Raw genomic sequence first — 12,426 nt, 5'->3', positions numbered from 1 at the left:
CCGCTGCAGGTTGCAGCTCATTGTGTTACTGGCCGGCAGGTTGAGGAGTTCGCTTTCCGGATGATGTCTGCCCGCCGGGATCCACGGCACATTTGCATCTCGAAGCCAACATGGCAAGGCGGCTGCTGCCGCCCTCCCTCGCCTTCCAGCCAGAAGTGTGTGCCTCTCCTCTAGACTTCTTTCCCAGTGCTCAGCATCTGAGCAGGCAGGGATTGCAGTAACGCTCACCGAGGGGAGACAAGCAAGTAGCCAAATCGGGACAACGGAGGAGAAGGGGGAGCTTTTTGTGCCTTCCCTCTTTTTTCCTTTTTTTTTTTTTTTTTTTTTTTTTTTTTTTTTTTTTTTTTTTTTCCTTCTGGATGCAGAGCCCGTGTTTTTGATGCAGAGCCCGTGGATGGCACAGCCCGGTGAGGAGATGCCACGCCAGCCGCTGGCCCCCCGTGCCCCGTGAGCCGGGGCAGGGCCCTGGGGCAGCGCCGGTTCCCTACAGAGCTGGGGGGTCTCTCCCCGTCCCCCAGCAGCGGCAGCGGCCATGGACAAGCTGCCCCCCTCCATGCGCAAGAGGCTCTACAGCCTGCCCCAGCAGATCGGACCCAAGGCGTCGATCATGGACGAGGAGGACGACAGCGACAAGGACACCCGCAGGAAAAGCATCAGGCTCAAGCCGCTGCCTTCGCCCTCCGCCGGGAGCACCCGGGGGGACCCCGGCCGAGGGGGGGACCCCGGCTTGCTGGAGACGGAGGCCGGCGGCAAGGGCGGCAAGAGCAGCACCAACGGGGACTGCCGCCGCTTCAAAGGCAGCCTGTCCTCGCTGGCCAGCCGGCACCTGCACGACGCGGCCGAGGAGAAGCGGCTGATCGGCGGCGAGGGCGAGCCGGCCTCTCCCGGCGAGGAGCGGAGCCCCGCGGGCAGCGCGGAGCTGGAGCCGGGGCCGGGCGCGCCCCCGCCGCCTGCCGAGCCCCCCGAGCCCCGGCAGCCGCCGCCCCGCGCCGGCTCCTGCGCCTCCATCAAGGTGGAGGGGCCCGGGGGCTGCGAGCAGATCAGCCCCGAGGAGGAGCAGAGGCTCGGCCAGGCCGGCTTCATGCAGAGGCAGTTCGGGGCCATGCTCCAGCCCGGGGTCAACAAATTCTCCTTGAGGATGTTTGGCAGCCAGAAGGCCGTGGAGAGGGAGCAGGAAAGAGTTAAGTCTGCCGGGTTCTGGATCATCCATCCCTACAGCGACTTCAGGTACAGCACCCCCCCCTCTCCTGGCTCGCTCCGAACTAGCCGGGCTGCCCCTTCCCATGCCACCTCCCACCCCAGCAGAACTTTCCTGGGTCATTCCCCAGCCACAGGAGCTGAGGACACAGCCAAGATCTGCTCCACTCAAACAAGCTGCAGCTTTCATTTACATTTCACCTTAATTTTAGTGTCCCCGCACCACTGATGATTTTGAATTGCTTTGAAACCAGTTGTCTTTGGCTGTTTATAATGGAAAGGCTCTCCTTAAGTTCGTTGTAAATAGGGAAAAACTGTTCCCACCTGATGCACAACTCTAGACTAAGAGCATGGTGTCTGATCTTAACTAGTCCTGCGTCTCTGTGGATGCTCTGCCTGACTGATGCTTCCCGTTTTCACACCCCCAGGTCCTCTCCCTGCTCCTTCCCAAGAGTTAGGCAGGGATGTTGCTACTGGTGCTGCTGTGTAGGCAGCCTGGCTTGTCAGGAATTGGGATTTGCAGGGGATGGTAGGTTCATTAACAAGGTTCTTAACAGAGAAAGAGCCTCTTTTGCATCTGCACATCCTCATTAGTTTGGATTGGGAATAGTTAACACTGATTTAGCCAAAGTAATGGCTTGCTCTCACTCCACAGCAACATTTCTGTGGAGGTTAATAAGGAAATGAACTTGGAAACCCTAGAGCTGGTTTTGGTTAAGTCCTGCATGTTTGGGTATTTCTGAGCAAAGTATTGTCTGCTGCACAGGTGAACTGTCCTCTGCAATATGTATGTAAAGCACTGCAATCAATAATTAATTACTGAGTGCAATCAATGGCTAAGGTTTATTGCTTCAGCTTTAATTACCACGGGCTTACATTGCACATTTAAAAGCACACAGGAGAAGAATATTACCTAAATGTATCTTTGTCACACTACGTGATTCTGTTGAATTTGTGGACTCTGCAAGGAGCTGTGTATGATTCCCAAAAATACAGTTAGGGAGATAACTGCAGAAGGAGTTTTGGTGTGGGTTTGGCCTCCCAAAGGCAGGAATGACAGAAACCTCTTGACACCACCTATCAGGGATTTAGCAAGCTGCCCACATGCTCAGCAGATTCAGCACTGGCACTGACCAGATTCCTTGATATTTGCTTGGATTAACAAATGTTATTAGAAGGCTCTGTGAGTTGGAAGACTGCACTGTCATTTAAATTCAGTGCATTCGAGTGTCCCAAGCACACAGCTGACTGAGCTTAGGAGGGTTTCCAGCAGCTACAGCATGATGCAGAGTCCTTGCAAGCACAGCCTCACCCAATCCCACACTGGAACCAGGGGGAATTGCCTCCCAGAGAGACTGACCAAGTAATAGCTCCCAAATACTGAAATGTGAGAACAAGCGGCTTTCAAAAGAACAAAGCCAGTTTCATTCTCTCAGCTATTTTTGCAGTATTTTGCCCTCAGTCTGGAGTTTAACTGCTGTGTTTTCTCGGGTCATTCTGGCGAGGCGTGCTCTGCGTGTCGCACCCTCAGGAAATTTGGGGGTTAGTCTCTGTGTTGTGTCTGGAGTTAGGCAAAAGCAGTGTTCAGCTTCCACATCCTTCTGTCTCTCTAGTGGGTTTATTCCCTTCCATATCTGTGCCTGTTTTCAGCAGAGAGCCAGCCTGGCAAACTTCAGCAGCAGGAGCAGAGGAAACCACCTTGCCCAAGGTGAGATGGTCCCAAGAGTTTGGGATTTTAAGGTTCCTGCTGAGCCAGTGCTTGTTCCATGAGATGATGAGGTAACTTTTCACTCCTGAGGTGCTTGGCTATGGGGCCACTCCTGGCCTTGCCCAAAGGAATGGCAATGCTGGCAATGGTGCTGCTGGCACGGAGCTGTTGGTGCATGCAGAGCTCTGTGGGTGCAGGGGTGGCTCCTGCTGTTAATAACAGAGCTGGAGCAGCCCAGCCCAGCATGGGCTGTGTCCCTGCTGTCCCCCTGGGCTGGGGCAGTGGTGCCAGTGTCTGGGGCCGTGTGCCGAGGGCAGGAGGAGCTGGATGTGCCACTCAGGGGGGATATTTCCAGGGAGGCTTTGTTCACCCCTGTTTCTAGGTCACCTGCAGCAGATCTGGATAGGAACATTAGGATAGGATATCTGGATAAGAATGCTGCCTAGAGAATGTGCCTGGGCTTCCATGGAAAGTGGCCTTGAAGGGGAAGAGTGGGAGCATCCCACCTTCTGTTCAGGCTTTGTGTTCCCTCCTGCCCTCTGCTAAAGCATCTCTCTTGGACACAACTCCCACCAATAGGGCTAACATTTTATGACCTCTGGAATGCAGCAGATTGCACCAAAGAGCAGATCTCACCAAAAACGTTTGCCAGAGCTGTGTGTGTGGCCCGAAGGAGGGTGTTGTGTGCTTGGGGAATTACGCAGTGCATTCCCACGTCCCAGCCGGGTGCGGATCCTGGAGCCCCGGGATCTTGGAGGCTCCATTCTCCTGCCCTTGGCTGGCACCAGCAGCGTTTGCTGGTCAAGTTTCAAGTGAGGAAAGGTTTGGAAAGGTTTAGAGGCTCGCTGTGGCTGTGGAGGAAGCTGCCTGCCCTCTGCCAGCCAGGTGATCTCCAGCCCTCGTGACTGCTGGCTGCCAGCAGCTGGAGCTGGGAAGTTTGCATGGATTCTCCAGGCTGGTTCATTAAATGACAAGTGTGCATGGATTCTCCAGGCTGGTTCATTGCTGTGAAATGACAAGTGTGCCTGGATTCTCCAGGCTGATGCATTGCTGTGAAATGATAAATTTGCATGGATTCTCCAGGCTGGTTCATTAAATGACAAGTGTGCATGGATTCTCCAGGCTGGTTCATTGCTGTGAAATGATAAATTTGCATGGATTCTCCAGGCTGATGCACTGCTGTGAAATGACAAGTGTGCATGGATTCTCCAGGCTGGTTCACTGCTGTGAAATGACAAGTGTGCATGGATTCTCCAGGCTGGTTCATTGCTGTGAAATGACAAGTGTGCATGGATTCTCCAGGCTGGTTCATTGCTGTGAAATGACAAGTGTGCCTGGATTCTCCAGGCTGGTTCATTAAATGACAAGTGTGCATGGATTCTCCAGGCTGATGCACTGCTGTGAAATGATAAATTTGCATGGATTCTCCAGGCTGGTTCATTAAATGACAAGTGTGCATGGATTCTCCAGGCTGGTTCATTAAATGACAAGTGTGCATGGATTCTCCAGGCTGGTTCACTGCTGTGAAATGACAAGTGTGCATGGATTCTCCAGGCTGGTGCATTGCTGTGAAATGACATTGGTGCAAGTCTCCAACTCGTCAATCCTTTGCTCTGCTTCCAGAGCAGCTCCTGATTTAGAATAGAGCACAGGCTTTCATCATTGTCTCATTAAATTATCATTTTAGCATCTAATAGGGCTAATTCCAGTGGCAAATCCATGACCCTCCAAGAGTAAAACAAATTAATATAGATTCAGGCTCTGTTGATCTCTGCTTTTAGTCCATTGTGAGGGGAAAAGACATCAAATGACCTTTATAAAAATCAAGCTCAGTGCCCCTGAGTACTCCTGACTAATGCAGTGGGCTGGTTCTAGAAGCACTTAAAAGGTGTCTTAGCAATTTCTAATGAAATTAAGAATCCTGGCTCCCATTCTGAGGTGCAGATGTGTGTGCTGGCAGCTGGAGTTCATTTGCATCTGTGGCTGATTGCACATCAGTGCAGAGCCACATTGTATTTCCTAGATCAAGATTTATCTGTGACTTTGGAAGCTCTTCCACTGGGCAGACAGAATTGTATTTTATTTTAGAGGAAGCATTGATTCAGTACAATTGGTTTAATAAAAAAATTCCTGACAAACAATGATCTGTCTAGTTTGTAGCTGACTGAAGCATATGGGTTGTAGCTGCTGCCCAGAATTGCTTGCAAAAAAAAAAAAAAAAAAAAGTGTAGCGTGCTGCTTTTAGAAAGACCTGAGAACAGATACACTATCTGAGGGCCCAAAATAGTCCCAGCAGTGGATGTAAATAGAACTGCACATTATTCACTGCCCAGTAATCTATTAACTTCCTCACAGTGAAGAGAAGCTGCTGTCTCTTTGAAAACAATGGCAAGCATTCCACTCAACAACAGACCCAACTACAGATTTTAGAATTCTTCTTTCCACTGGTCTCCAGTACTTGTAATACTTGTGTGCAAACAGATCCTTTCTTTCCTTTGCTTCCTCTGCCAGCTCTCCCTGGCTGCTGGGACCTTGGGGAGGTTTCTGTGGCAGCAAAAACCAGGTGCTCAGGTGTGAGGTGTGAGAACAAAATCACTGCAGGCAAGTCCCTCAGCCTCCCTGCTCGGGGGGAATCTGTGGGATTTCCTAATTACAGTCCCAAGAGCTGGACCCAGTAACACTGTGGGATGGGGCAGAAATGGGAATTGTGGCTCAGGGAAAGGGCAGGGATGTGCAGATCTGGGAATTGTGGCTCAGGGAAGGGCAGGATGTGCAGAAATGGGAATTGTGGCTCAGGGAAGGGCAGGATGTGCAGAAATGGGAATTGTGGCTCAGGGAAGGGCAGGATGTGCAGATCTGGGAATTGTGGCTCAGGGAAGGGCAGGGATGTGCAGAAATGGGAATTGTGGCTCAGGGAAAGGGCAGGATGTGCAGATGTGGGAATTGTGGCTCAGGAAAGGGCAGGATGTGCAGCACCTGGGAATTGTGGCTCAGGAAAGGGCAGGATGTGCAGAAATGGGAATTGTGGCTCAGGAAAGGGCAGGATGTGCAGAAATGGGAATTGTGGCTCAGGGAAGGGCAGGGATGTGCAGAAATGGGAATTGTGGCTCAGGGAAGGGCAGGATGTGCAGAAATGGGAATTGTGGCTCAGGGAAGGGCAGGGATGTGCAGATGTGGGAATTGTGGCTCAGGGAAAGGGCAGGACGTGCAGCACCTGGGAATTGTGGCTCAGGAAAGGGCAGGATGTGCAGATGTGGGAACTGTGGCTCAGGGAAGGGCAGGGAGCAGTGGCTTTGGTGGCACCACTAGAAGTGCCAACATGCTGGGTTTGGAGAGAACTTTGCTGTAGAGAACTTCCTGGCCAGTTCCTTTGCTGGAGCAGAAGGAAGGGATCCCAGCAGGAATCATAATCCAAATTCTGCTGACCACATGGACTGGGTCTATTTTGTCTTCAGTGGAGTTTCAGTCAGGCTGCAGAGGAGCTGTGGCTTTGTGACCATGACCTAAGGGAGTGAAACTCCTCCATCTGCACTTCCCATATCCATTGGCAGGTGAGGCTCAGGAGGCAGAGGATAAATTATCCCAGTCCAGACAGTCCATGCAGGAGTACAGCTTTTTGTGGGAGACATGTTCACATGCCTGAGCTGGAAAACAGGAAAGCCTCAGGAAAGGCAACACCTCAGTAAAATATTTTAGGACTAATACTATGGAGAAAATGAGATAAAATAACATAAATAAATAGTAAAGCAAACATTGATATTTAACAAAGACCTGTGGTTAAGAGTTTTGCATAAAGTTAATCCAGGCCCTTCACACCAGTCTCTGCCAACAGATGAAGACTTTATCTCCTCCCTCAGTACACTCATTTTCCATTGGGAAAAGCAATTTAAGGTTTTCTCCATCTCTTCTTGTAAGATAACATATCTTATTCATTGTATCTGATTCAGATCCTGATGTGGAAAAAAAAAAAAAAAAGGTTTGTTTTCTCATGGGTTTACAAAATATTTACTATGCATGCTAACAATAGATGTTCCTCACTTCCTGGCCATCCCTGGCCCTCAGAAGGGCTCATGAGGAGCTGCTTGAGGAGCTGTGGGTGCCTGGAGAGGATTGGGCACATTCTGCTTTGGCCCATTCCTCAGGCTGGCTCTGTGAGCAGCCAGACTGGGAAATGGGCCCATCCCTCCCACCCTCTCCCCAGCCTCTGCTGCTTGTTGGTTTGTCTGTTGTTATAGCAAGAAATGATCTCTGCTGTAAACAATGGCACCGTGTTCTCCCCCAGCATCATCTCAGTGTTACTGCAGTTACACTTTGGCACTGGGCTCCTTGCCTGGAATTCTGCAGGAGCTTTTTGGCAGAGGGGAGGCTCTGCTCACCTGCCCTGGCCATCACACCCACCTGCAGCTCCTCCTCTATTCCACTGCAAACCAGGCTGAGCAAGAGATGGGATCCTGCAGAAAATATCCTGCACACACCTGCCCCAAGAACTCCCTGCCACCTTGGAGCAGGCAGGAATTCTCTGGGAAGAACTGGTTTGATCCATCCTGAATGAGGCAGGAATTCTCTGGGAAGAACTGGTTTGATCCACCCTAAGGAGGCAGGAATTCTCTGGGAAGCACTGGTTTGATCCATGTTGGAGCAGGCAGGAATTCTCTGGGAAGCACTGGTTTGATCCATCCTGAATGAGGCAGGAATTCTCTGGGAAGAACTGGTTTGATCCATCCTGAATGAGGCAGGAATTCTTTGGGAAGAACTGGTTTGATCCATGTTGGAGGAGGCAGGAATTCTCTGGGAAGCACTGGTTTGATCCATCCTTGGAGGAGGCAGGAATTCTCTGGGAAGAACTGGTTTGATCCATCCTTGGAGGAGGCAGGAATTCTCTGGGAAGAACTGGTTTGATCCACCCTGAATGGAGGCAGGAATTCTCTGGGAAGCACTGGTTTGATCCATGTTGGAGAAGGCAGGAATTCTCTGGGAAGCACTGGTTTGATCCACCCTTGGAGGAGGCAGGAATTCTCTGGGAAGCACTGGTTTGATCCATCCTGAATGGAGGCAGGAATTCTCTGGGAAGAACTGGTTTGATCCATCCTGAATGGAGGCAGGAATTCTCTGGGAAGAACTGGTTTGATCCATCCTTGGAGGAGGCAGGAATTCTCTGGGAAGCACTGGTTTGATCCATCCTGAATGAGGCAGGAATTCTCTGGGAAGCACTGGTTTGATCCATCCTTGGAGGAGGCAGGAATTCTCTGGGAAGCACTGGTTTGATCCATGTTGGAGCAGGCAGGAATTCTCTGGGAAGCACTGGTTTGATCCATCCTGAATGGAGGCAGGAATTCTCTGGGAAGCACTGGTTTGATCCATCCTGAATGAGGCAGGAATTCTCTGGGAAGAACTGGTTTGATCCATCCTGAATGGAGGCAGGAATTCTCTGGGAAGAACTGGTTTGATCCATGTTGGAGCAGGCAGGAATTCTCTGGGAAGAACTGGTTTGATCCATGTTGGAGGAGGCAGGAATTCTCTGGGAAGCACTGGTTTGATCCATCCTGAATGAGGCAGGAATTCTCTGGGAAGCACTGGTTTGATCCATGTTGGAGAAGGCAGGAATTCTCTGGGAAGAACTGGTTTGATCCACCCTTGGATGGGGCAGGAATTCTCTGGGAAGCACTGGTTTGATCCATCCTTGGAGCAGGCAGGAATTCTCTGGGAAGAACTGGTTTGATCCATGTTGGAGGAGGCAGGAATTCTCTGGGAAGAACTGGTTTGATCCATCCTTGGAGCAGGCAGGAATTCTCTGGGAAGAACTGGTTTGATCCATGTTGGAGGAGGCAGGAATTCTCTGGGAAGCACTGGTTTGATCCACCCTTGGATGGGGCAGGAATTCTCTGGGAAGCACTGGTTTGATCCATCCTGAATGAGGCAGGAATTCTCTGGGAAGCACTGGTTTGATCCATCCTGAATGAGGCAGGAATTCTCTGGGAAGAACTGGTTTGATCCACCCTTATCCTTCAGTTTTTTTCTCTGGGTGGGTCTCTCTTTATCAGTTCCTTCTCCTCCTACATATTCTTAGTTGCTATTGTCCTTCTGACTCTTCCAACAATCTCAGTTTTCTCCATCCCCTTCCTGACTTAAGAATGGATCATTTTTCCCAGTAATTTAAAACCCTTCCACCTTACCCTTCTCCTTATCCTTGGACACTGCCATTGTTTGGTTTTTTTTTCTGTTTTTTAAACTTGAAAGATCTCAATCCTCAGACCTGAGCATTTAACATGATGAATTTGTCTGGAAGTGCAATCTCTGCTGCAGGAGAATGAAACAGATTTTATTTGAAGGAAAAATGTGGTTTCTGAGGGTAAAACCCAGAGAGTCAGTGTAGGACTTTGCAGCACTATTTTAAGGAAGTAAACTTGGGGTTTCAATCAGTGTTATTCTGGTTAGGTAACTGTGCTGGGGCTTTCTGTGGCACTGAGGTTTTTTCTGCTCTAGAGTCACTGCTGCTGCACTGAGATCCATTTATTATACAGATAAAAGAGTGATCTTTGTCTGGAGATAACATAGTGTCATTTTAGCTTGAAACCATTGAAATTTGTCTTTGTTTCTGATGTGTTATGAGCATCTCATTAGCAAGCCCATGAATCCCTCAGTTAGCTCTCAAAACCAACTATCTGAGCTCTCATCTCTGCCAGAGCAGAGATTTCCTCCTTTCTCTTATTTTTGAAAGCTGTGTTGGTGCCAAGGCAGTTATAGGTCAATTGAGTTATTGTTGGTTCTAATTGGCACTCTAACAAGCTATTAAATCAATTTACCTACAGATGAATGTCACTCAAAAAGCAAGGTGCCAGCTCCTTTTTGAGAACTTCAAAAAGCCCATTTCCACTGCTGAGTGTGAGGGAAAGGTCAGGCTTGAAGGGAAGTGGCCACTTGAGATTTGCCCCCAAAATATTTGTGCCAGGAGCTCTGTGGCTGTGAGGAGGGGTAAGACCATTCCCAGAACTGGAGGCCAAGAGGAAGAATGAGCATCAGCAGCTCTGGCAGATCTTTTGTATCCAGTGCTGGGTGTGTAAAAAGCACAGGCTCATTCCCACGTGGAAGGAGCCAGGTGCTGTCCTCCTCCTTCCCAGGTGTGTGTCCCACATGCTTCCCTGTGGCTGTGCATGCATTTTTCAAGCCAGGCAGCCTCAGCCAAGTGACATCACTGCCTTATGAATGTCTGGAGATTCACAAGATTTCCTCACTTCCCTTGCAGAAGAGTCAGTCATTATGGTTGATTAAAGTTCCAGAGTCATTATGGTGAGCAGGATTGATTTAAGTTCTAGAGTCATTATGGTGAAGAGGGTTGATTAAAGTTCCAGAGTCATTATGGTGAGCAGGGTTGTTTTAAGTTCCAGAGTCATTAGTGAACAGGGTTAAGTTCCAGAGTCATTATGGTGAAGAGGGTTGATTTAATATCCAGAGTCATTATGGTGAGCAGGATTGATTAAAGTTCCAGAGTCATTATGGTGAGCAGGGTTGATTAAAGTTCCAGAGTCATTGGTGAACAGGTTGATTAAAGTTCCAGAGTCATTAGTAAACAGGGTTGATTAAAGTCCCAGAGTCATTATGGTGAACAGGTTGATTAAAGTTCCAGAGTCATTATGGTGAAGAGGGTTTATTTAATATCCAGAGTCATTATGGTAAAGAGGGTTGATTTAATATCCAGAGTCATTATGGTGAGCAGGATTGATTAAAGTTCCAGAGTCATTATGGTGAGCAGGGTTGATTAAAGTTCCAGAGTCATTGGTGAACAGGGTTGATTAAAGTTCCAGAGTCATTATGGTGAGCAGGGTTGTATTAAGTTCCAGAGTCATTATGGTGAAGAGGGTTGATTTAATATCCAGAGTCATTATGGTGAGCAGGATTGATTAAAGTTCCAGAGTCATTATGGTGAGCAGGGTTGTTTTAAGTTCCAGAGTCATTATGGTGAGCAGGGTTTATTAAAGTTCCAGAGTCATTATGGTGAAGAGGGTTTATTTAATATCCAGAGTCATTATGGTAAAGAGGGTTGTTTTAAGTTCCAGAGTCATTATGGTGAACAGGGTTGTTTTAAGTTCCATAGTCATTAGTGAACAGGGTTGATTAAAGTTCCAGAGTCATTATGGTGAACAGGTTGATTAAAGTTCCAGAGTCATTATGGTGAGCAGGGTTGTTTTAAGTTCCAGAGTCATTATGGTGAAGAGGGTTGATTTAATATCCAGAGTAATTATGGTGAGCAGGATTGATTAAAGTTCCAGAGTCATTATGGTGAGCAGGATTGATTAAAGTTCCAGAGTCATTATGGTGAACAGGTTGATTAAAGTTCCAGAGTCATTATGGTGAGCAGGGTTGTTTTAAGTTCCAGAGTCATTATGGTGAGCAGGGTTGATTTGAGTTCCAGAGTCATTAGTGAGCAGGGTTGATTTCAGTTCCAGAGTCATTAGTGAGCAGGTTTGATTTGAGTTCCACTCCGAAAGTTTGGATGGCCTCTGCCCCCAGCAGCCCTGCAGAGCTCATCCCCAGGGAGCTGAGCAGGGCTGGGCTGTCAGGCTGTCCCTGCTGAGGCTGCAGGCAGCACAGGGGCTCTGGCTGAGCAGCACTGCACGTTCAGAGTGCAACTGCTGTCCAGGAGGGGCAGTGAGCCTGCAGGTGCCCTGGGGTGGCTGGGGTTTGGTGAGGATGCACTTGGCTCCTGCAGCTCTGCAGTGCTGCCAGCAGCAGCCCTGGGTCTGTCAGCAGACACAGCACTCAGGACTCCAGAAGCACAGCAGAGGGAGCAGAAGTGTCCTGAGCTAGCAAGGTGCTCTTACAGACACCTTTCCCTGCTGTTTTCCCATGCTGAATGCTTTGCTAGCTGGGAAGTCCCTTCCCCAACTGGAATTATTCACTGTGTGCAGTATCAAGTGTGGTGTTAGAGGAAAACCAGGCTCTTATCTCCTGAGGACATGCTGCAGGCAGCAAGGGAAGACAGAGCCGTGAGAGCAAAGCAGATGAGCACCCAAGGGGGAATTCCAAGGTCAGCCTGAGGGCCCACCACTCCAGCATTCCAGGGGCACAGCAGCTTCCCAGCCATGAAGGAGAGCTAATCTCAATTGTGGTGACTGTCCAAACCTGCTAATTAAGGATTTAACCGGCAGCCTCTCTGGATGGAGAGGGTGCCTGTGTGTGCATCGCTGTTTCAGAGCTCAGAGGCAGGAGGGGAGCTGCAGGCTGCCAGCTGACTCCAGTGCAGCTCTGGCTCCCTGTTTTTCCTTGTCACAGCTGTGCTCAGGGTGCTGGGGAGCAATCAGGAGCTGGGCAGGGAGCAACTGGGATGGGAGCACAGGAACTCTGCTTCTCCTGCTGCAGGTCAGGACCTGGGCACTGTCACAGTGTGACCCTCATCCCACCCGGGAAAACCCTGGGGAAAAAAAAAAGATGGATTGATGTGCTGGGTGTGGGAAAGTGAGGTCTGGCAGATATCAGCTCCTGGGAGGAGATAACAGCTGCATTCCAGAGACTGGGGGGCTCCT

General features: G+C 49.5%; 1 protein-coding gene across 1 annotated transcript in view; it reads left to right on the top strand.

Annotated features, from left to right (window-relative positions):
• The first annotated feature begins 532 nt into the window (after positions 1-532).
• HCN4 (hyperpolarization activated cyclic nucleotide gated potassium channel 4) overlaps positions 533-12,426 on the top strand; it is a 100,812-nt gene continuing 88,918 nt past the window's right edge. The window contains exon 1 of the mRNA XM_056500197.1: positions 533-1,227. Coding sequence (XP_056356172.1) covers positions 533-1,227 — 695 coding nt within the window. The remainder of the gene's footprint in view (positions 1,228-12,426) is intronic.

This window comes from Oenanthe melanoleuca, chromosome 10 (assembly GCF_029582105.1).
Source record: "Oenanthe melanoleuca isolate GR-GAL-2019-014 chromosome 10, OMel1.0, whole genome shotgun sequence".
NCBI classification, from domain to species: domain Eukaryota; kingdom Metazoa; phylum Chordata; class Aves; order Passeriformes; family Muscicapidae; genus Oenanthe; species Oenanthe melanoleuca.
The sequence above is the reverse complement of the archived record's forward strand: the minus strand, read 5'-3'. Positions and strand labels throughout refer to the sequence as shown.